This window comes from Schistocerca piceifrons, chromosome 8 (assembly GCF_021461385.2).
Source record: "Schistocerca piceifrons isolate TAMUIC-IGC-003096 chromosome 8, iqSchPice1.1, whole genome shotgun sequence".
Taxonomy (NCBI): Eukaryota; Metazoa; Arthropoda; class Insecta; order Orthoptera; family Acrididae; genus Schistocerca; species Schistocerca piceifrons.
This window is the reverse complement of record NC_060145.1, coordinates 33,839,745-33,865,347: the sequence shown is the minus strand read 5'-3', so window position 1 is coordinate 33,865,347 and position 25,603 is coordinate 33,839,745. Positions and strand designations below refer to the sequence as shown.

At 47.7% G+C, this 25,603-nt stretch overlaps 1 protein-coding gene across 1 annotated transcript in view; it reads left to right on the top strand.

Moving 5' to 3' along the window:
* Positions 1-25,603, top strand: part of LOC124711826 (phenoloxidase 1-like) — a 67,236-nt gene that overhangs the window by 28,258 nt on the left and 13,375 nt on the right. The window contains exons 7-8 of the mRNA XM_047242055.1: positions 22,772-22,936; positions 23,304-23,432. Coding sequence (XP_047098011.1) covers positions 22,772-22,936; positions 23,304-23,432 — 294 coding nt within the window. The remainder of the gene's footprint in view (positions 1-22,771; positions 22,937-23,303; positions 23,433-25,603) is intronic.

Genomic DNA, 25,603 nt, shown 5'->3' with positions numbered 1-25,603 from the left:
TTTTACAGCTCTTAAACATCTAAAATTTGCTGAGTGAACACACTTTTCAATTAAGAATTATTTTAGTTTTGGATTTAAGTTGCTTTTTTATTACTGTTTCTTCATGGGCTCTGGCGGTTAATTATGCCATATCGGTTCATTAGTATATGGGCTTTGGTCTGTCACTTTTAGTGTTATTGTTTGTCCGTAGTAATTTTCTGTGGACCTGGTGTTGTGGTCAGGTATGTCACTACATTTAGTTACTGCAGTTTTCTGGGAGACAAAAAGTAATTAAGTTACAAAGATAAGAGTATATGGTGAAGTACTTGTGTTGTCTGAAAACATCACAGCAAGACTCTCTATTATAGTCTAGTCCATGTATAACGCTTAACCTCTTTTTTGTAGCAACAGTACTCTACTAAGGTGAATGTCTGCAGCACAACCCCATATTTCTATACAGTAGCTAAGATAGGGATAGATTGCCCCATAATTCAGTTTTAAGTGTGTGGGTGGGCACCATTTTGGATAGTTGGCTAAGATACAGCCCATTTCTGACTTTTTTACATACAGCATTAATGTGGCTAATCCACCGGAGGTTTGAGTCCAGGTGGACCCTAGAAATTTGCACTCACTTGCTTCCTCTGCCACTATGCCCCATACCTCATTTAAGCACGAGTGGTGTGAGCTGCCAGTTGTAAATATTGCCATCTGGGATTTATTTACATTGACCTTTAATCCTTGTACATAAAAATATGAACTTAATTTTAGTATTCTGAAAATTTCAGTTCCTCACAATCTTTACCATGAAATAAAACTGAGGTGTCATCAGCATTTACAATGTGCAAGTTAATGGGGATGTACAATGTCATTCCTTTACGCTAAAAAGAGGAAAGGTCCAAGAATTGAGCCTTGAATGACTCCGTGTCACTTTCACTTGTGGATTCGAAAGTTATGGTGGTGTTGTTAATTTGATGAGTAAGTTCGGTACACTGTTTCCAATTCACCAGGTAGTCATATAGAAGTTTCGTTGGTGGATCACTGATACTGTACGCCCACAGTTTTAAGAGTTCATGGTTTACTGAATCAAAAGCTTTGCTCAGGTCAAGGAATATTCCGGCTGTCTGCATACCCTGTTCTATATTGCTATATACCTTATGGAAAAAAACTGGTAACAGCAGTGGCCATGCTTAGGTCTTTGCTAAACCCGTGCTGCGATTCAGTAAGCATTTTGTATCTTGAGAAAAATGTTGAGTTGTGATAGGATAACTGTTGCAGATATTTTACTGAAGGTAAGGATTAGTGATACCAGTCTATTATATGAAACTACTTCTTTACTTCCTTCATATAGATTGGCTGAACTACACTTATTTTGAAGGCATTTGGGTATATGTTTTCATTAATACTAAAACTGATAAGATATGTAAGGGGTTTAGTTATTTCATTGGCACATCTCTTTAACACCACACTTGAGATACCATCCCATCCAGATGAATGCTTGGTCTTCAGCTTTTGTATTGTTACACATTTCCTGTTGATACACCTCCATAAATTAGTTCTATACCTTCTGTGACATCATTTGGTGTGTCAGCCTGTAGATCTATAATAAGGGCTGGTTGGTCAAAAGGAGAGATAAAATGTTTAATGAACAAATTACATACTTCATTTGGATTTTCTACTAGCCGGCCCTCTTGTCTAATGCTAACTGGTTCACTCTGTCCCTTGCTGGTGGCATTACAATTTTTGATTAGTATGTAGGATGCCTTACTTACATTGCCTGAATGCTCTATTGCATCACTGTTTACCCATTTCCTCAAGTGTAAAATGTCTGTCTTAAGTATTTTTGGCTTGATATGGCTTTTCCTTTCATATATGTACCTTTGTCTCCTTGTATACAGTCAAGATCATATATATTCTGCCTTAATCAGCCTAGGGGTAAGTTTCAGCCTAGTATTACTGTCTAAAGCCAACAATTGGTTCATACACCAATTATTTCTTTGAGAGGGCAGCAGCAGTCAAAGTGCTTCAGCACTGTCCTATAATCCCCCAGGGGGCTCGCCACTCATTGGTGGGCTCGTGCTAGGCTACTATGGGGTCCCAGTCATTGGATGCAGCATCTGTTTTCCCTTCCATGCTGCATCTCTCTTCTCTTCTCCTGCGATGATGATGATGATGATGATGATGATGATGATGATGATGATGATGACCCAATCATCTCAAGGCAGGAATCGGACCCGGGACCCGGTGCTCGGAAAGCGAGAAGGCTACCACGAGCAGTGGACTTGGGGAACATGTCTAGGGTATCCTTGGGAATGTTTGGCATTCTGAGCTGATGTGCAAACAGTTGCACCTTTGTTTGTCACTCATTTTTCCTTTCTTTACTTCCCTTCTCTTGAGTCTGCTTCAGTGTAAAAGGATCCTCTTCATTCTTCTTCCTCCCTCTGTGCCCATGTGTCTGACACATAACAGGTTACTGAGTAAGATGTAATTCCCAGTGCAGGTCGGCAGGTAGGGTTTGCACATACCTCCTGGCACAGGCTGGGTCCATGGAAGGGTGATTGCCTGAACTACAATCTACCCAAATTGCCGATTGTTCACACCCCCAAACACCTGACAAAAGGACCAATCACCTAAGGCTGGTGCCCCCCATTGCGAAGAGGGGCCCCAGTTGGAAGGAGCACGCCATCGGAGACACTAGCAATCATTGCAAATGTCCTCATGATGCATCAATCATCTTCCCACTCCCCTTCTACAAAACATTAATGCAGTGAGACTAATGATTCAGACCCACTTCCTGCTGTACCACAGTTCCTCATGGTCTCACGTACTGAAAATGGTCAGTTCTTCGCCCCGGTAAATCTGTTTATTTTTCAGAAAGGTGTAGATGCAATTCATGGCCCTGTGAAATCCTGCTCCAGTTCACAGAATGGCATTTTCCTTCTGGAGACCACTTCTGATTCTCAAGCTCGACAATTGCTTGCTGCCTCACCTCTCCATTGTTACCTTGTTCATGTCTAGGCCCATAGAACTTTGAAATCGTTCTGTGGTGTAATTTACACCAGGCTGCTTGACGGTCTGAGGCTGACACACAATCTTAACTTCCTGATCAGGGTGTCATTGCCATTCATCATGTAATGAAAAGGGTAGAGTCTTCCTTAGTGCCCACCTGCACTCTCTCTCGCCTTTAATAAAGTGTTGCTTCCATCCAATCTCAAAGCAGGCTATGAAATAATCGTCCAACCACACATTCTGAACCCGATGTGCTGCTACCAGTGTCATTGTTTCATCCACACTAGAATGACTTGACACCCAACCAAATGTCATCTGTGATAGGAATGTTCAAGAGGGTGATCGTCCACCACCACCTCCTCCCTGCTGTACCAACTGCAACAGCGGCCATGCCGCCACCTCTCAAGAATGTCCAGTGTTTCTTCATGAGCAGGCTGTTAGAGACCTGCATAAAGGAAAAGGTGCCTTATCCATTTGCTTGCAAGTTACTGGCTAGTCGCAAACTGTGTTCTCCCATCAGGTACCTATAGTTCTGTTCTTGTTACCCCCTTGCTCCATGAAGGACACAGCCATGCAGACATACAATTTCCAATTCAGCTCTGAGGTTGTGAAATCGCCCAGTGTCAAGATAGCATAATACCTGAGTGTTCTTCTAACCGGAAAAGCTCAAAGAAATCCTCCAAAGGCAAGTAGTCTTCTCCTTTGCCACCATGAAGATCCTCTTCGATGGTGTCTGGACATGATACCTTAGCCCAGCCAGTCTCCATATTGCCAGTGCGCACCAACATCCGTTTCTCAGCGGTGGGTTCCAGACTGACCACACAAGCAAGCTGATGCTTCTGTAGACCCCATGGAGCAGGATCCTCCTTCTGTGCCCTGTAGCAGCACCTCTTCCCCAACAGCTGCCGAGGTGACAGTCCCACGTGTCTTCATTGTGACTCCTCCAATGGAATATTTGCGGCCTTCAGTCCCATAAGGATGATTTGTGGCTGCTTTTAATGTAGCAGTGTCCCCTTGCACTCTGCCTTCAAGAAACAAAATTGCATCCTTAAGACTGCTTTGAGCTTTCACATTTTTTACTGATTGGTTTTGATCTTCCCCCTGAAGTCCCCATTGCCTCATATGGGGGTGTCACGCTGTTCATACAGGATGACACTGTCAGCCAATCTCGCTGACTACCTGTCTTCAAGCTGTTGCAATTCTCCTTTTCCTCCCCTGCCTGACTTTTTCCCCCTCTGTACCATTTATGTCCCTACATCATTTGCTGTTGCCAGGGCATACTTCTTAAAACTTACTGGGCAGCTACCTCACCAATTTTTGTTACTTGGTGGTGATAATGCACATAATCCCCTTAGGGGCTCTCCCAGGACCCTCAAGTGACTTTCTTAACTAACTTAACCTCTTCTGCCTTAATACTGGAGCACCCACTTCCCTTTCGGACTCCTTGCACACCTATTCCCCTGCACTTCCCAGCTTACCCATCATCTTGAGTGGTCCGTTCTTCCTGACATCTACTCAAGTGATAATTTCCAGTGTGCTATCAATTTGCTGACCCCTACCCCACCTGCATGCACACCTAAATGGCAGCTTCATGGGGCTGACTGGCAGCTTTACTCCTCCCTGGTGACCTTTGAAGAAGATGATTTCCCCAGCTGTGATGACAAGGTAGAATCTCACAAAAGTTATCCTTACTGCTACAGAATGTTCCATCCGCCGCACTTCCTCTTGACCACGTTGTGACCCACTCCCTTGCTGGACTGAGGCATGCCACGATGCAAATCACACGTGTAGATGTGCTGTCTGCATTTTTAATGGCATTCATTATAAATAGATTAGTGAAAAGTGTCATCCTGTTCTTCAGGATAGCAAGAGCCAGCTGGATTTCATTAATTAGTTGAACTGTTTTGAAACACCTTCCTCTGTTGTGTAGGCAAATCTCCGATGGCCCTCTGGCACAAAGATCCATTCCCCAATTTCTGGCCTGACAGTCACTGGTGATGTCATCGTAGATTCTATTGCAATCTCAAACACCTTGGGCCGCCATTTTGCAGAAGTTTTGAGTTCTTCGCACTATCACCCTGCCTTCCTCCATCAGAAATGAGTGGAGGCCGCTGGGGTGATAACCTTCTCTCCTTCGAATCGTCAGTGCTACAGTGTCACCTTTACTATGACTAAGCTAGATCCTGCTCTGTTCATCCAGATCCTCCACCCCAGGGCCAGACACCATCGACATTCAGATGTCGCAGCACCTTTCCCTTGCGGGCAAGAATTTTCTGCTTAACGTGTACAACTGCATTTAGGCAGAGGGCACATTTCCTGGATGTTGGCATGAAGCCATTGTCATACCCATACCTAAGCCCGGTAAGGACAAAAACCTTTCTTCTAGCTTCAGCCCCTTCTCTCTTACCAGCTGCATTTGAAAGGTGATAGAACACATGATCTATGCCTGGTTGGCGTGGTGGCTAGAGTCTAGACATCTACTAATGAATGCACAGTGTGGATTTAGACTGCAGTGTTCTGCAGTTGACCCTCTCATTAATTTGTCCATCCATGTCATGAATGGTTTTCTGCAGAAATCACAGAATGTGGCCATGTTTCTGATTTGGAGAAGGCCTATGACATACACTGGAGAACTAGTATCCTCCATACTCTTTACACATGGGGCTTCCGTGGGCACCTGCCGTTTTCTTCAGGCATTTTTACAAGACAGTTTTCAAGGTGCATGTGGGTTTTGCCTTGTTGGATACCTTTATCCAGGGAAATGGGGTGCCTGAGTGTTCTGTCCTGAGAATCGTCATCCTTGGTATTGCCATACAGCCCTCTCCCCCCACATCCCCCTGCGGGTCCGGGGTAAGAATAGGCCCGAGGTATTCCTGCCTGTCGTAAGAGGCGACTAAAAGGAGTTTCAACCGTTTCGGCCTTCCATGTAATGGTCCCCCTTGGGGTTTGACCTCCATTTTTCAAAATTCTACAGAAGTACGAGCCTTTTGGGGAAGGACACCTTACATGGTGTACCACTGGTCCTAAGTGCACTAAGACCTTGGCACTCAGCATTGCACCGGCGTTGTAACCGTACCCACTATTCCTCAAATTGGGCCTAAACGCCTGATGGGTTGTCAAAGTTACGCCCATAGTGCATCTCCATCTGCACCAGTGATCATGATGGACTTTCCATGGCACCAGAAATCCAGCACGGTAGCCAGCCCGTTGTGGTGGGGTCGTCATGTACCCTCTAGGTTGTAGCCCCCTGACAACACAGGGATCGTACTGCCGATACCTGAGCTGCACCCTCCCCACGTCGGCCGAGGAGTAGATGCCCATCTCCTTGGGGCATCAGGACTCCCGGCAATGGTCATCCTGCCAGGTGGCCCTTGCTGCGGCTGGGTGGCGCCCGTGGGGAGAGCCCCTGGTCGGAGTGGGTGGTATCGGGGCGGACGTTTCGCAGATGAAACATCAACATGTATCAGGTCGCTCTGCGGCAGAGTCTTTCAAAAGAAAAGGTACCGTTTCTAGTTCTGGTTCTCCTGCCCTTTCCCCCTTGGCCACTCCATGGGAGGAGGGACAGGCCCGCCGGCTTGGGGCGAAGTACTTCCCCCACTATTTGGTCTGTTCTCGAACCGATGGGGGGGGGACGTTCGCTACCTCCAAGCCCATGTTCTTTGTTCAGCACATTGAGGACGTCTTCGGGGAAATCGAGGCTCTCAGCAAGATGCGTTCAGGGTCCGTCCTTATCAAGACCACCTCCGCCACACAGTCGGCGGCACTCCAGGCGTGCGACCGCCTAGGGGACATCCCAGTATCCATTGTCCCACGTCTGGCACTAAATAGGACGCAGGGGGTTATTTTTCATCATGACCTCCTGCTACAATCTGATGAGGAGCTCAGGGCCAACCTGGAGCGCCGAGGCGTGCATTTCGTCCGGCGGGTCCAGCGCGGCCCCAAAGACCGTCGCATCGACACCGGGGCCTTTATCCTCGCCTTCGAGGGGGACGTTCTCCCGGAGAAGGTAAAAGTGATGTGCTACCGGTGTGACGTGCGACCTTACGTCCCGCCTCCTATGTGCTGTTTTAGGTGTTTGCGCTTTGGGCACATGTCATCACGGTGTGAGGCTGAGCCCCTTTGTGGCGATTGTGGACGTCCTCTTCATGAGGAACATACGTGCACCCCACCACCCCGGTGCGTTAATTGTCCTGGCGTCCACTCGCCTAGATCCTCAGACTGCCCCGCATATCAGAAGGAGAAGAAGATACAAGAAATCAAAACTTTGGATCGGCTCTCTTATTCTGAGGCCCAGAAGAAGTACGACCGCCCCCATCCCGTACCATTGACCACCTCGTTTGCCTCAGTTGTGTCCACTCCTTCCGCAGTATCCTCACCCCTATCCTGTCCCTCCTCCGCCTCCTCCGCCCATCAGGGGGCTCTGCCTCCGCCTCCCAAATCCCTCCCTTCCAAATCCTCCTCCCCCGTGGCCCCCACCCCCTCTGCCCCCAGGGGCCACCCTTCCTCCTCCTCCTCCTCCCCCCACGCCACCTGAGAAGCGATCCTCTTCTCAGGCGTCCATCGGGGAAACGTTCCGGACCCCAGCTTCCGAGGTCCGGCGTTCCAAACCGGACCCCGTGCATGAGGACCTTCTTCGGGTCCAGCCCACCATCCCTGTGCCTCCTCGGCCTTCCAAGAAGGACTCAGAGAAGAAGTCTCTATCCCCCTCTCCACCCCGGCGCGTTTCGTCTGACGCTCCATCCGTGAGTTGCTGCTCCCAGCCGTCCTCAGTTTCGCCGGGACGCTCTGCTGCCAGGCGCTCCGCCGGCCTTTCGTCGGCAAATGATGCAGCCCGTCCTACACAACCAGGGACAGTGGCCGCAGCTGGTGACGAGTCGATGGAACCGGAACCGCCTCCCGTCGGTTGTAGCGTAGTTCCCTCGCAACCTGGCCCTCCGCGGCCGTCGAGGTGACCAGCTCTTCCCCCGTCTCGTTCCCCCAACCTTTTGACTAGCGATGGCGTTGTTTCATTGGAACATAAGAGGTATTCGATCTAATCGGGAGGAATTACAACTGCTCCTCCGCCTGCACTGTCCGCTCGTCCTTGGTCTCCAGGAAACCAAGTTGCGCCCGACTGACCGTATTGCCTTTACCCACTATACCTCGGAGCGGTCTGGCCTCACCCCTGTGGACGGTATCCCAGCTCATGGTGGGGTCATGTTCGGGACGATGTTTATTACCATCCCATCCCATTGACCACCCCACTCCAAGCAATAGCTGACCGCATTACTCTTTCTGCTTTTACTTTTTCAGTTTGTACCATCTACACTCCACCATCATCTGCTGTTAGTCGGGCTGACATGATGCACCTGATCGTTCAGCTTCCCCCGCCGTTTTTATTGTTTGGCGACTTCAATGCCCATCATCCCCTTTGGGGCTCTCCTGCGTCCTGTCAAAGAGGCTCACTCTTGGCGGATGTCTTCAACCATCTCAATCTTGTCTGCCTCAATACCGGCGCCACGACTTTCCTTTCGGACTCTACTCATACCTACTCCCACTTGGACCTCTCGATCTGTTTTGCCACTCTTGCCCGTCGGTTCGAGTGGTATGTCCTTTCTGACACCTATTCGAGCGACCACTTCCCCTGTGTCGTTCGTCTCCTGCACCACACCCCATCCCCACGTCCTTCGAGCTGGAACATACTGAAAGCTGACTGGGGACTGTACTCCTCCCTGGCGACCTTCCCGGACCACGATTTTCCCAGTTGTGACAGTCAGGTCGAATACCTCACGGCTGTTATCATCAATGCTGCCGAACGTTCCATTCCTCGTACTACTACTACTTCTTCTTCACGTCGCGTTTCCGTCCCCTGGTGGAACGAGGCTTGTAGGGATGCTATCCGTGCTCGACGACGTGCTTTACGCACCTTTCGCCGCCATCCTACATTGGCGAATTGTATAGAATACAAACGACTCTGGGCGCAATGCCGTAGTCATCAAAGACAGCAAAAAAGCTTGTTGGGCCTCTTTCACCAGCTCCTTTAACAGTTTCACTCCCTCTTCTGTCGTTTGGGGTAGCCTGCGCTGGCTGTCGGGCATTAAGGCCCACTCCTCGGTACCTGGCCTGACCTCAGGTAATGAGGTCCTTGTCGATCCTGTGGCTGTCTCCAACGCCTTTGGCCGCTTTTTTGCGGAGGTTTCAAGCTCCGCCCATTACCATCCTGCCTTCCTTCCCAGGAAAGAGGCAGAAGAGGCTCGGCGACCTTCCTTCCACTCGCTGAATCTGGAAACTTATAATGCCCCCTTTACTATGCGGGAACTCGAACGTGCGCTTGCACTGTCCCGGTCCTCTGCTCCGGGGCCAGATGCCATTCACGTTCAGATGCTGGCACACCTTTCTCCGGCGGGCAAAAGCTTCCTTCTTCGTACCTACAATCGCATCTGGACCGAAGGTCAAATCCCCATGCGTTGGCGTGACGCCGTTGTTCCTATACCCAAACCCGGGAAGGATAGACAGCTTCCTTCTAGTTACCGCCCCATTTCTCTTACAAGCTGTGTCTGTAAGGTGATGGAGCGCATGGTTAATGCTCAGTTAGTCTGGATTCTTGAATCTCGACGACTACTTACTAATGTCCAATGCGGCTTTCGTCACCGCCGCTCCGCTGTTGACCACCTTGTGACTTCGTCGACCTTCATCATGAACAACTTTTTGCGAAGGCGCCAAACAGTAGCCGTGTTCTTCGACTTGGAGAAGGCTTATGATACCTGTTGGAGAGGAGGTATCCTCCGCACTATGCACAGGTGGGGCCTACGCGGTCGCCTGCCCCTTTTTATTGATTCCTTTTTAACGGATCGAATGTTTAGGGTACGTGTGGGTTCCGTATTGTCAGACGTCTTCCTCCAGGAGAACGGAGTACCTCAGGGCTCCGTCTTGAGCGTGGCCCTTTTTGCCATCGCGATCAATCCAATTATGGATTGCATTCCACCTAATGTCTCAGGCTCTCTCTTTGTCGATGACTTCGCGATATACTGCAGTGCCCAGCGAACATGCCTCCTGGAGCGCTGCCTTCAGCGTTGTCTAGACAGCCTCTACTCATGGAGCGTGGCAAATGGCTTCCGGTTCTCTGAAGAGAAGACGGTTTGCATCAACTTTTGGCGATGTAAAGCATTCCTTCCGCCATCCTTACATCTCGGTCCCGTTGTTCTCCCATTCGTGGAAACAATTAAGTTTCTAGGGCTCACGTTGGACAGGAAACGGTGTTGGTCTCCACATGTCTCTTATTTGGCGGCCCGTTGTACACGTTCTCTTAATGTCCTCAGAGTTGTTAGCGGTTCATCTTGGGGAGCGGATCGCACTGTCCTGCTTCGCTTGTATCGGTCCATAGTCCGATCGAAGCTGGATTATGGGAGCTTCGTCTACTCATCCGCTGAGCCGTCCCTCTTACGCCGGCTCAACTCCATCCACCGTCAGGGGATACGTATTGCGACCGGAGCCTTCTACACTAGTCCTGTGGAGAGTCTTTATGCTGAAGCTGCTGAGTTACCATTGACCTACCGGTGCGACGTACTGCTGTGTCGGTATGCCTGCCAGCTGTTGTCTATGCCCGACCACCTCTCTTACGAGTCCTTCTTCGGCGATTCTCTCGACCGTCAGTACGGGTTGTATGTGTCTGACCTGCTGCCCCCGAGTCCGCTTCCGTCGCCTGCTTCGACAATTGGATTTTGTCCTCCCTACCACCTTCAGAGAGGGTGAGAGCCAGACACCACCTTGGCTCCAGGCTCCGGTTCCTATTTATCTCGACCTCAGCTCACTCCCGAAGGAGGGTACTCTGGCTGCAGTGTACTGCTCATGGTTTGTCGAACTTTGTGCTCGACTTGCCGGTCACACCTTTATTTACACCGATGGCTCCAAAACTGACGATGGTGTCGGCTGTGCCTTTGTCGTCGGGGCCGCCACCTTTAAATACCGGCTCCTCGACCAATGTTCCAGCTTTACGGCCGAGCTTTTTGCTCTCCATCAGGCCGTTCAGTATGCCCGCCGCAACCGCCATTCATCGTATGTACTCTGCTCTGACTCACTCAGTGCTCTTCAGAGCCTTGGAGCTCCCTATCCGGTCCATCCCTTGATTCAACGGATACAGCAGTCCCTCCATTCTTTCGCTAATAATGGTGGTTCTGTCAGCTTTCTGTGGGTTCCCGGACATGTAGGAGTGCCTGGGAATGAGGCTGTGGATGCTGCAGCCAAGGCTGCAGTCCTCCTGTCTCGGCCAGCCTCCTATTGTGTCCCGTCATCTGACGTTCGTGGGGCTGTATGTAAGAGGCTTGTGTCGTTGTGGTGGGATGCTTGGTCATCCCTCCAAGGAAACAAGCTCCGGGCAGTAAAACCGCTCCCAACTGCTTGGACAACATCTTCCCGACCATCTCGGCGCGAGGAGGTCCTTCTCACCAGGTTGCGGATTGGGCATTGCCGGTTTAGCCACCGCTACCTGCTCTCCGGTGATCCAGCCCCGCAGTGCCCTTGTGGTCAGGCATTAACAGTGTGCCATGTTTTGTCATGTCCCTGTTTTAGTCAATTTCGTGTTATCCTGTCCCTGCCATCTACTTTACCGGATGTTTTAGCTGATGACGCTCGAGCAGCTGCTCGTATTCTGCGTTTTATAACTTTAACTGGCTTGTCCAAAGACATTTAACCTTTTTACTTATTTTATCTGCATCTTTGTCAGGTACTTCTGGTGTCCCCCCATCCCCTTGAGTTTTAGCAGATTCCATTTGCTCTAACACCAGTGACTGGGCGCTAATGACCTCAGCAGTTGAGCGCCCTTAAACCCTACCAAAAAAAAAACTCTCCCCCCATTCATGGCCTGTCTTCCACCAGACATCTCTGGATCTCTTTTTGTTGACTATTTTGCCATCTGTTGCAGTTCTCCCCAGACATGTCTCACAGAGCGGCGTCTTCGATCTGCTTGATCACCTTTACTCCTGGAGCATCGGCAATGGCTTTAGCTTTCTGGTGGCACAAATGGTTTCTCCCACCATCTGTTCACCTTGGGCCTGTTGCCATTCCGTTTCCAGAAACTGCGTAATTCCTGGGGCTCATGCTCAATAGGAAACACTCTTGATTTTTCCCATGTGTCTGATGTGGCAGCCCGATATACAGTCCCTCAACCTCCTATGTATAATCACTGGTATTTCGTGGGGGTGCCGAGGGAACTACCCTCCTCGGTTTGCACCGGTCCTTGCCCATTTGAAACTAGATGATGGGTGCCTTGTTCATGTGTCTACTCGCCCATCCCTCTTACGCTCCCTCAAAATTCATGTCATCCATTTGGCCACAGGTGCCTTCTACACTAGCCTGGTTTAGTCTGTATCCTGAAGCTGCTGAACTGCTACTGTCCTACTGGAGTGACTTTCTCCTCAGCAGGTATGCATGCCATTTGTCTGCTATGCTTGGTCACCTCTCCTATGCCGCCTCCTTTGACAATTCCTGTGATCGTCAGTATGGGGCTTGTCCCTCTTCTGTTACATTCTGGAGTCCACTTTCGCCACTTGCTACAGTGGCTTAACTTCACACAACCTGCAACTTTCCCAGTGGTTGTGAACCCTTCACCTTGGCTTCCTGTTGACCTTGGCCTTCATATGCTTCCTAGGGACACTGCTCCAACCTTGGTTTATCACCTTAAGTTTCATGACCTTCACATGGAACTTTGTGATACTACCTTTGTATACACTGATGGCTCTTGGACTGACTGTGGGGTTGGGTGTGCCTTAATCATTGGCACCTATGTCTTTTGATAATGGCTTCTGGCACACTGCTCTGAATTTACAGCCGAGCTTCCCATTTATGTCCTCTACTCGGACTCACTCAGTACCTTCCAAAGTCCATGTGTGCTGTACACTGCTCATCCCTTAGTGCAGCAAGTCCAGGAAAACTGTCAGCTGCTCACCTTTGGTGGAGCCATTGTAATGTTTGAGTGTCTCTGGTCATGTCAGTGTGCCAGGAAATGCAGCTGCTGATGCTGCTGCCAAGGCTGCAGTCTTTGTACCTCGGCCCTCAAGTACCTATATTCCCTCTGACAATACCTGTGTTGCTGTCTGTCAGGAGGTGGTGTCCATTTGGCACCACCAATGTGTATTGGGCACTGCCTTTTTAGCCATTGTCATTTGCTAAGTAGGGCTACCCATCCACTTTGTTCACATCATGCCCAAATTTTGTTTGCCACTTCCTGCTGGAATATGCTTGTTTTTTTTTTAACACTACACGTTCCAGCTTGGATTTGCCTTCTGATTACTCACGCATTTTAGCAAATGACACGTGGGCTGTTGACCTGTCTTACTTTTTATCTGCCGAAGCAATATGTTGAAGGCCATTTAATTTTTTTATTTTCGACCTCCAATTCTGTATGGTGTTCCATAAGCCCTTTTTTCATGTTCCTGTTTTTAGCTGTTTCCTATTGTGTCCATTGGGACAGACATATAGTAGTTTAACTCCTCTGTGTTCGTGTTCTATAATTAGGACTTGGACACGTATGACATTAGTTGTTTTTTGTGTACTAAAGTAAAATGAGACCAAATGGTCCTACAAAACTCTTCCCATTTGTTTTCTGACTCTTTAGTTTGGTAAATAGTGTCCCATTTCTTCTTTGCTAACTTAGTTTTGAAGGCACTGAAGTTGGTGCTATTCACGATCCACTTCCTAATTACCTTAGCATATTTACGGTCTGTTGTACTAACAATAATTGACACCTGATAATACTGATCTGAGTAATGAAAATCAATACTCCAAAAGTTAATACTGTCTTTTACATTTTTGTCGGCTGTTGCATAATTTATCTTGCTGGAGCTTGACTCAGTTACTTTAGTGTCAGTTCATTATATTTGTGAGATTGAGTTTAATATATGTAATTTTCAAGTAGGTTATACTACAGGAGTTGGCATCGATATTTGTCTCCAACTATGCTAAGATCAGTGGGGCCTGTTTGTCTAATAGCCCTGTTGAGTCTATATAGTACAACACACCTGTATTTGGTGGGCAGTACATACCAACTAGTTTATGCTTAGCTAACCTACTTGAACGAGTATTTATGTGGACCACAACACCAGCCATTTGAGTTGTCCCTTCTTTGCAGTATTGTTTAACAAATCAGATCTTCTTAAATGGAAGATGTTCCTTTATAAATATCATCACTCCACCCCCTTTGTGTTGTAGCCCACAATAACTATCTGCTAACACACAACCATTTAGTTCGTAATACTCAATTTCACTGTCCTTTAGTCAATGTTCTGTAACTACGAGGGTCACTCCAAAAGAAATGCACACTATTTTTTAATCCATCTTTTATTCTACATGTTTAAAAGATTTTTTGTATAGATTCATCCTTCAGGAACAATACTTTCATTTCTCCACATAATTTCCATCCCTCTAAACTGCCTTGCACCATCTTGGAACCAGCGCCTGTGTACCTGCATGGTAAAATTCTGGACCAACCTGTTGGAGCCACTTTTCGGCAGTGGGCACAAGGGAATTAGCTTCGAACCTTGTTCCCAGAGTCTTTCAGTTTTCCAAAGAGATGATAGTCACATGGAGCCAGGTCAGGACTGTAAGGAGGGTGTTTCAGTGTTGTCCACCCCCTGCGGGTCCGGGGATTAGAATAGGCCCACGGTATTCCTGCCTGTCGTAAGAGGCGACTAAAAGGAGTCCCTCCCCCTCACGGGGGTAGTTAGCGCCTGAGTCCGGAGACGGACGGTTCCCCTACCTCTATTTGCGGTCATTTTGCTTTTTCACTTCTCGTTTCTTCCTACCTTCGGTTGGTTCCTTTCTTTGCTCGTCTCCACCTCACTGTCTTCCTTACTCTTTCCCCTGCAAAATCTCATTGCCTCCTTCTCCTTGCCTCCTTCTCCTTGCCTCCGCCTCGGCGTTTGAGACAGTCTGTCCTCTCTCTCCCTCTCTTCTTTTTCCTCTTCTTCCTTCCTCCCTGTGCGTGCCTGAAGGCCGACCCACGCGTTCACACGCGTAGCCGGTGATGGGGTAGCGCGTAATTCCCCGCCCTGGGTAGACATGTAAGGCACGCGCGTACCCCCTGGTAAAGGCCAGGCCCGGGGAGGGGTGATTGCCTGAGCGGATACCTTCTGACCATGCCGATTGGTCCCTCATCTGTTTCTCAGGAGGTGTGACCTGAGGTGTAAACATTCACGTAAGGCGGGAGTGCCCTCTGAGAGGGTCCCCACAAGGAAGGAGCGCGCCATCGGAGACGCTGGCAATCATGGGGGATTCCTCTGCAATGGATTTCACTCCATCTGTCTCAACTTCTGCCCAAAAACGGAAACGTGACCAGCCACCAGTGACAAAAGTACTACCGCCTGCCCCACAGTTCCTCGTCGTTTCTCGATCTGAGGACGGAAAGGATTTTTCCTCTGTCAACCCTTTCGTTATCCAGAAGGGTGTAGATGCCATAGCCGGATCTGTCAAATCTTGTACCAGGTTGCGTAACGGTACCTTATTACTCGAAACTGAGAGCGCCTTTCAGGCACAAAAACTGCTTCGGGCCACACTCCTGTACACATTCCCTGTGCGGGTGGAGGCTCACCGAACTTTGAATTCGTCTCGTGGTGTGGTCTATACTAGCTCCCTCGACGGATTGACTGATGAGGAGATTCAATCATTCCTCGCTGAGCAGGGCGTGACGGCTGTCCACAGGGTCATGAAAAAGGTCAACAATGACCTTGTACCGACCCGGACACTTTTCTTGACCTTCGATAGTGTTAAGCTGCCATCGCGCATCAAGGCGGGCTACGAGGTAATTTCTGTTCGCCCCTATGTCCCGACACCTACGCGCTGCTACCAGTGTCGGCGTTTCAATCACACTCGACAGTCTTGTTCCAATGCGGCTAAATGTGTCACTTGTGGCAGGGATGCCCATGAGGGTGACTGTCCACCTCCGTCTCCTCGTTGTGTGAACTGTCAGGGTGACCATGCCGCATCCTCCCTCGACTGTCCTGTCTATAAGGAAGAACGCTGTATCCAAGAAATTCGGGTCAAAGAGAAAGTGTCCACCTCGGCTGCTCGCAAGCTATTGGCTAGTAGGAAGCCCACGCTGCTCCCAGCGGGGAAATACAGTACTGTCCTCGCCTCTCCTCGGACTACCAGGGAGGTGGCAACCCAGACATGCAATCTGACCTTCAGCACCACAGTCGTCTGTTCGGCCAGTGCTAAGATCGCCCGGTCGACGTCTCCTCTTCCTCCCGTCACCCCTCAGACACAAGCACCTTCATCAGCTTCTGCCAAGACGAAGACCCAGAAGTCAGATGAACGGGCCTTCAAGAAGGAACCATCCCATGCAGACTTCCTACGTACTTCGACCTCCCAGCCTTCGACCGGTACTTCCACCAAACGTCCTTCCAAGAAGGCTCATAGGAAGCACAGCTCTCCTCCGCCACGGCACATTTCCTCTCCTGCGCCACCCAGCGGTTGCCGCCCCAGGCCGTCATCCGTTTCGCCTGGCCACACCGCTGGTAGCCGAACATATGGCCGTTCACCGGCGGAGGAAGCTCCCCCTCCCGGCCATCTTACCAAGATGGCCGATGAACCTATAGACCCAATGGACGATGACTGTCCACCTACTGATGGCGGCGGCAGTGCTCGCTCGAAGCCAGGCCCTCAGCGGCCTTCGAGGTGTCACCTTCTTTCATCTTCCTTTTCTTCTTACGATGGCACTTATTCACTGGAATATTCGCAGCATTCGCTCCAACCGAGAGGACTTGAAGTTGCTGCTCCGCTTGCACCGTCCGCTCGTCGTAGCTCTCCAGGAAACGAAGCTACGCCCATGCGATCAAATTGCCTTGGCACACTACACCTCTGTGTGTTTTGACCTACCCCCTGTGGTAGGTATTCCGGCTCATGGAGGGGTTCTGTTGCTGGTCCAGGATGATATTTACTACGATCCCATCACGTTGCACACCGGCCTGCAGGCAGTTGCCATCCGCATTACTCTCCCCACTTTTACATTTTCCATTTGTACCGTTTACACTCCGTCATCTGCCGTTACCAGGGCAGACATGATGGAACTTATTGCTCAGCTACCTGCACCATTTTTGTTAACTGGAGACTTCAATGGCCACCATCCCCTTTGGGGCTCTCCAGCATCCTGCCCGAGGGGCTCCCTGTTGGCAGACCTTTTCAACCAGCTCAATCTTGTCTGCCTCAATACTGGCGCCCCTACTTTTCTTTCGGACACATCTCACACCTATTCCCATTTAGACCTCTCTATATGTACTCCCCAACTTGCACGCCGGTTTGAGTGGTACGCACTTTCTGATACATATTCAAGCGACCACTTCCCGTGTATTATCCATCTCCTGCAGCATACCCCCTCTCCGTGCTCCTCTAGTTGGACCATCTCCAAGGCAGACTGGGGGCTCTTCTCTTCCAGGGCGACCTTTCAGGATCAAACCTTCACAAGCTGTGATCATCAGGTCGCACACCTCACGGAAGTCATTCTCACTGCTGCTGAATATTCCATCCCTCACCCTACTTCTTCTCCACGTCGCGTACCGGTCCCCTGGTGGACTGCAGCATGTCGAGACGTGCTCGTCGACGTGCTTTACGCACCTTTAAACGCCACCCTACAGTGGCGAATTGTATCAATTATAAACGATTACGTGCTCAGTGTCGTCGTATTATTAAAGAAAGCAAGAAAGCCAGCTGGGCTGCTTTCACAAGCACCTTCAACAGTTTTACTCCTTCTGTTGTCTGGGGTAGCCTGCGCCGGCTATCTGGCACTAAGGTCCCCTCACCAGTTTCTGTCTTAACGGTCGCGAATGACGTCCTTGTGGCCCCTGAGGATGTTTCCAATGCCTTCGGCCGCTTTTTCGCCGAGGTTTCGAGCTCCGCTCATTACCACCCTGCCTTCCTCCCCCGAAAACAGGCAGAGGAGGCTAGGCCACCTAACTTCCGCTCCTCGAATCGTGAAAGTTATAATGCCCCATTCACCATGCGGGAACTCGAAAACGCACTTGGCCGATCACGGTCCTCCGCTCCAGGGCCTGATTCTATTCATATTCAGATGCTGAACAACCTTTCTCCTGGAGGTAAAGGTTTTCTTCTTCGTACTTACAATCGCATCTGGATTGAGGGACATGTTCCTGCATGCTGGCGCGAGTCTATTGTTGTCCCGATTCCTAAGTCGGGGAGGGACAAGCACTTGCCTTCCAGTTATCGACCCATCTCGCTTACCAGCTGTGTCTGTAAAGTGATGGAGCGAATGGTTAACTCTCGATTGGTTTGGCTGCTCGAGTCTCGACGCCTACTTACCAATGTACAATGTGGATTTCGTAGGCGCCGCTCTGCTGTTGACCATCTGGTTACCTTGTCGACCTTCATTATGAATAACTTCTTGCGGAAGCGCCCGACCGCGGCTGTGTTCTTTGATTTGGAGAAGGCTTACAACACCTGTTGGAGGGCGGGCATTCTCCGCACCATGCATACATGGGGCCTTCGCGGTCGCCTCCCTATTTTTATTCGTTCTTTTTTAATGGATCGACAGTTCAGGGTACGTGTGGGTTCTGTCCTGTCAGACACCTTTCGCCAGGAGAATGGGGTGCCACAGGGCTCAGTTTTGAGCGTCGCTCTCTTCGCCATCGCGATCAATCCAATAATGGATTGCCTCCCAGCTGATGTATCAGGCTCCCATTTCGTGGACGATTTTACAATCTATTGCAGCGCGCAGTGTACACGTGTCCTGGAGCGCTGTCTTCAGCGTTCTCTTGACAGTCTTCACTCCTGGAGTGTCGCCAATGGCTTCGGTTTTTCTGCCGAGAAGACGGTCTGTATTAACTTCTGGCGCTACAAAGAGTTTCTCCCACCGTCCTTACGACTCGGTCCCGTTGCTCTCCCAATCATGGAGACAACAAAATTTTTAGGTCTTACATTTGACAGGAAACTTAGCTGGTCTCCACATGTGTCATATTTGACTGCCCGTTGTACCCGTTCTTTAAATGTCCTCCGTGTTCTCAGTGGTATGTAGTGGGGAGCGGATCGAACCGTCCTGCTTCGTCTATATCGGTCGATCATCCGCTCCAAGCTGGATTATGGGAGCTTCGTATACTCCTCTGCACAGCCATCCATCTTACGCCACCTCAACTCCATACAACATCGGGGTTTACGTCTTGCGATCGGAGCGTTTTATACTAGTCCCATAGAGAGTCTTCATGCTGACGCTGGCGAATTGCCACTCACCTACCGGCGCGATATACTGCTTTGTCGGTATGCCTGTCGGCTACTGTCAATGCCCGAACACCCATCTTATCGTTCCTTTTTTGACGACTCTCTCGACCGTCAATACGGGTTGTATGTCTCTGCCCTGCTACCCCCTGGAGTTCGCTTTCGTCGCCTCCTTCAACACCTTAATTTTTCACTCCCTGCAACCTTTCGAGTGGGCGAGAGCCACACGCCACCCTGGCTCCAGGCTCAGGTCCGCGTTCACCTTGACCTCAGCTCGCTCCCAAAAGAGGTTACCCCCGGTTCGGTCTACCACTCCTGTTTTGTTGAACTTCGTTTGAAGTTCATCAATATGACCTTTATTTATACAGATGGCTCAAAGACCAATGATGGGGTCGGGTGTTCTTTTATTGTCGGGGCACAAAGTTTCAAATACCGGCTCCATGGCCATTGTTCGGTCTTCACAGAGATCTTTGCCCTCTACCAGGCTGTTCTTTACATCTGCCGCCACCGACATTCTGCTTATGTCATCTGTTCAGATTCCCTGAGCGCCATCCAGAGCCTCAGTGATCCGTATCCGGTTCACCCTTTCGTGCACCGGATCCAATGCTCTCTTCAGCAGCTGGTGGACGTTGGTTCTCCGGTTAGCTTTATGTGGGTCCCTGGCCATGTCGGTATCCCTGGGAACGAAGCTGCAGATGCCGCGGCCAAGGCTGCGGTTGTCCAACCTCGGACAGCTTCTTGTCGTGTCCCTTCCTCAGACTGTAGCAGGGTCATTTGCCGGCGGATTTTGTCGCTGTGGCATGCTGATTGGGCTGCACTTACAGACAACAAGCTTCGGGCCTTGAAACCTCTTCCCGCGGCTTGGACGTCCTCCTCCCGCCCTTCTCGGTGGGAGGAGGTCGTTTTGGCCCTGTTACGCATTGGACACTGCCGGTTCAGCCATCGCCATCTGCTGACGGCTGCGCCGGCACCGTTCTGCCCATGTGGGCAATTGCTGACGGTCTGCCACATTTTAATGTCCTGTCCGGATTTTAACACACTGCGTCTAGATCTTAACCTGCCATGTACTTTAGATGCGCTTTTAGAGGATGACCCACGAGCAGCTGCTCGTGTTCTTCGTTTTATCAATTTGACAAACCTCTCTTAGGACATTTGATGATGCTGTTTTTTAATCCTATGCCTGTCAGTCTGTCTTTTATCGTGTTTTCCCTTTTAGTTGTTGTTTTAAACTTGTGCCTCGCGGTGCCTTCTTAACGTAGTCAGGACGCTAATGACCATTGAAGTTGTGCGCCCTAAAACCACAAAAAAAAAAATAATAATCAGTGTTGTCCATCGGAGTTTGAAGAATCACTTCCATGGATTCTTGACTGACATGTGGCCATGCATTGTCATGCAACAGCAAAACATCCTGCTTTTGCCAATCTGGTTGACCACGACTCAGTAGAGCTTGAAGTTTCTTCAGTGTCGTCACATATGCATCAGAATTTGACGGTTCCAATTGGCATGATGCCCACAAGCAAGAGTCCTTCGGAATCGAAAAACACCGTAGCCATAACTTTTCCAGCAAAAGGTGTGGTTTTGAATTTTTTTGTTGGGTGAATTTGCATGATGCCACTTCATTGATTGCCTCTTCATCGCTGGTGAAAAATGATGGAGCCATGTTTCATCACCTGTCATAATTCTTCCAAGAAATTCATCTCCACCATTCTCGTACTGTTCCAAAAGTTTGCTGCATACATCCTGGGAACCCACCTGACACTAACCCTTTTTAACGCTGACACTTTGAGTATTCTGCAAACACTTTCTTCCCCTATCCCAACGTAGCGTGACAATTCGTTCACTGTGATGTGTCTGTCAGCAGTCACCAATTCGTTAACTCTCGGCACATTGTCTGGAGTGTGTGCAGTATGAGGCCTGCTACTGCGAGGACAATCATCAATATTGCCATGCCCGCTTTAATCACTTAACCTGCTTGCCCACTGAGTAACTGTACTGCGATAAACAGCAGCATCTCCATACACCTTTTCAACCTCTTGTGGATGTATCCCAATGTCTCATAGACAGCACAGGAATTCTAGGACAGCACGTTGCTTTTGACAAACGTCAAGTGTAGCAGCCATCTTGAAGACATCCTAGGACAGTGCCACTCACGGGAACAGGCTGAACTAAGTTTGAAAACAAGTGGGAAAAATGTATCTACACACTGGAAAACTTTCACACACGCAGAACGAAAACTGTATTCTTAAAAAAATAGTGATTTCTTTTGGAGTGACCCTCATACTAAGAGGTGTGGTGAATTCTCATCCACAGATTCGTACAGCAGATTTTTATTCCTAAGATACTGCACATTTCGATCGATGAATTATCCTAAATGGTACTGATATCTTAAGACACTGTGAATTGGTATTCTGAATCAGTTGAATTATCGCCCGAGTCTTTAACACTGCACTGTAATGACAATTTACTGTCTTCAAAGTCAGTTCCTTTGGAATGTGACCAGGATTCTCTCCTATCCAAGGGGTTTAGTTCAGCAAAATCGTGTTGCTTGAAATTGAGCCTAAAAAACTTGTTGATTATAATCTAAAATGACAGGGTCCATGGTTTTATGCAGCTCTCTACAGAGTTAAATTATCTGGTTCACTAACTTGAGCTTTCCATTTCTTTCAAGTCTGTGCCAGGTATGTTCATGTTTCAGTTCACGTCTAGCAAGTGCACATGATTTGGTTTTTTACATAGTTTCTACAGTTCTAAATTATAGCACCTTACTTCTGTAGTAACACAAGACCACTGGAGGAGAGTCGTACTGGTAGGTTTGTAAGTTAACATTTGTGTTGTATAGTTTTGGCAATAACATCGTATAAACTGAGTGCTTACTTGCCCTTGTTTTTGTGAACACCATTGGTGCCACCAATGATTAAAACGTAGTCATCTTTTTTTCAGATTGTTCCTGATAAATTCTTGGCTACAGCATGTAATGTAGCTCCTGGTTTAACTTCAGCAAATACAGAATACTCATTGTGTACAGCTTCATGGAGGGGAGCTGAAAGGCTTTTTCCGTGGCTGTCGGCATACAGTAAATTTTTTTTGTGCTTCAAGGTGTCAGAATTTCCCTGTTACGACCTTTATTGGAGGATTCATTATATTTACTTTAGCTTACACTATTCGTTGTTTCGCTGGATGAATCTGGTGCTGAAAACTTATTTGATGTAACTGGTGCACTGCTTCTAGTGCTTTGTTTTGGTTTTCTATTTTCTTGATAGTTTAGTGTTCTGTTTTTGGGCTTTACTGCAGTCCACATAAATTTATTTGTAGTCTTGACATATTCTGAGTTCGATATTACATTTTTCATCACAAATAACACCTCTTTTGGTTTGCAAATCACGCTTAACAATATCAATATGACTGTTTTTGTGACTACTTTTCACCACTGTTCCACTGTTTTCACTACACCATTTTTTCGCTTAGTTTTTGTTTTCTTGTTTTACGAAGGCTGTTCCTTTCTTGAGGGTTTAAATATCCCTTCATCATGCATTTTTTACATGCCGATTTATTTGTTCAAGTCATAGTAATGTTTTCCTTTCCCTTTTCTTAGGAAAAAAAGCAAATTGTTGAACTGACAGAAACTGATGGCATAGATATTCTTGGTAACATCGTAGATGCAAGCATACTGTCTATCAACCCCAATCTGTACGGCGATCTACACAACCTTGGCCATGTTATGATGGGATTCTGCCATGATCCTGATGCCAGACATCTCGTAAGTGCAAATTCTGCTTATTAAAAACCTTGTATTGTAAATTCTTCTGCATGCAAAGTAAATTGTACTGTATGTATAAAAACATATTTTGTGGCATAGACTGGAATGCATATTGATCAGAAAAAACTGGCTAAAATATCTTACAAAATATAAGCTTTGCAATGCCATGCATACAAGATTATAAATTGGAAGCTAATGCACACACTTAATAATATTGTCAGTGTCAAACAAGAAAAAAATTTCACCAGTAGGGGATAAACTGAATCAAATTAGGGAGATTTTCTTTAGAAATTTAATTTCCATTAAAGATAATTCCTGTAGGGTGTATAATTTTACTCACTTCTCACTAACAATTCTTCCATGACAGGAAACATTTGGGGTCATTGCTGATCCAGCAACAACAATGAGGGATCCTATATTCTACAGGTGGCATGCTTTCATAGACGGCATCTTCCAGGAGCACAAGAAGGTTCTTCCTAGGTACACTGTCCAGCAGGTATGGTATAATTTGATTGCCTGAAATACATACTGTTTTTACAGGTTTTGACCAATGTAAATCATCAGTTCAAATAATAGTGATCTAATAATGTTCTGACTCCCACAATTGTTTTTCAAATTTTTTTAAAAAAAATTTGAACAGTAAGCCAAACAGAGACCCTGAATTGTTGACTTAACAAGCAACGCTAATGCACAAAATACACAGGATTACCAAATAGAGATTTATGGAGTATAACATTTACAACAAAGATGATTTTTTAAGGAGGGTATTTTAAAAATGGATGCAGGTCAAAATCTGCCATATTGGTTTAAAAGAACAAATACATCTACCTAATGAAGAATCTCAGTCAGAAAAAAACTTATATTAACTATAGTTTGGTGTTGCAGGCACAAGAACTTCACAAGGTGCACAGTTAAATTTTAATGCTCCAACTGCAGTTCTGCTCAAGAAACGTTAATTCCATAAAGTAATAGCTAATAGAAAAAAATTATCCTCTACCTATTCAAGAGTCCAAAAATGTCCAAGAATGAACAGGGTGCTCTTATGTCAATCAGGAACTGGTTAAACATTACTGTCACTGTGTAATAGGTAAAATACCAAATGCGTTTGCAATTGAAATAACTGAAGGTTAAAATCAGACAGATACGTTCAGGAAAGATGTTGTGTATTGGGTTGGTGCAAGAGTTCGTAGCATTTGTCCATAAACTTAATAAAAACAGATATACATATGACTTCAGTCATCAGTAATAGTGTCTCCTTTACTGTTCACAATGGTCTACCAATGCTGAGAACTTTTATTCCATGACTGTATAAATTTAGTGTTTTTGTGGTGAAACATTTGAGCCATGTTTGGAGCACATTTCCATCTGGAAAGGAATTTCCTTGGACTTTGTTTAAATAGAACAAAATGGTGAAAATGTGAGGGCACAAGATCAGGTGAATAAGGGGGCTGTGGAATGACTTCGCATGCAGTCACCTGTACAATGTCATGTCAGTGTAGCAGAATGTTGGTGGGAGTTACTGTGGAGTAGCATCACTTCATGCAATCCTCCTGATCACTATTTTTGGATAGCATTTGGAAGGAACACAGATTGTTAACAAATGTGGGCAGTAGTAGTTAAATTTCAGGAAAGCAATTCGTAGTAAAAGACACTATAGCTGTTCCACCAGATGCATAACATTATCTTTCATGGGTGCACACAGGTTTATGTACAGGAAGTTGCTGTTCTGTTTGGGCTCAATCATTTCTTCCCTTGTTTCATGTTAGCATAAAGACACAATTTCTCATTGTCAGTAATAAAACGCAGGAATGGTTGCTGCTGCAGCTGCTGTCAATGAGCTGACTGAGGAGAGCAAGCAGAGATGCACATGTCCATCCACTGAGTTTTTGTTTTCATTGGTACACATACACCAGATTCTTTATACCTTCCCCATTGCATGCAAATGTCACTGATAGTAAAATGGCCAGTTACTCACATTGGCCAGTTCTGGACTTCACTGACATGTCATGACATTGTATTAATGAATCTGAAAGATTTCATTAAACCCCAAAGGTCTTCCCTAATAGTCACAAATGTCAACATGCACATCCTTAAAATCGGAACAATTTTTCTTGCTGGGCTATCAAATGGTGTGATTGCCATATGTTGCACAAATGTTCCTGGTTGCCTCTGTTGCTGTCACCCCTTCGCTGCACTCGGAACTCTCGACTTGAATAAGCCATGAAGACAAAAAGGTACAAACTGGCTGCTGTCATCCTCAGTCCACAGGCATCACTAGATGCAGATATGGATGAGCATGTGGTCAGCACATGGCTCTCACAGCCATAAGTCAATCTGAGACTGGAATTGATACTTCTCAGTCAAGTAGCTACTCAGTGTGCCTCACAAGGGCTGAGTGCATCCTGCTTGCTAACGGTGCTCGGCAGACTGGATGGTCACCTGTCCAGCTAGAATAGTGCTTAACTACAGTGATCTCAAGGAACTGGAGTTCCTGCTGCAGCAAGGCTGTTGGCCTATTGCACTCAAACAGAACAAGAGCTCCCCCCCCCAGGGGACCCACAACTCTTATGTGGATACGTGCGTAGCGAGCACGGGACCCTGAGCTAATGTGGCCTTCCTTCCTTTCCGGGCTGCATACCTTCCCTTTCCGCATCCTTCCCTATCCCC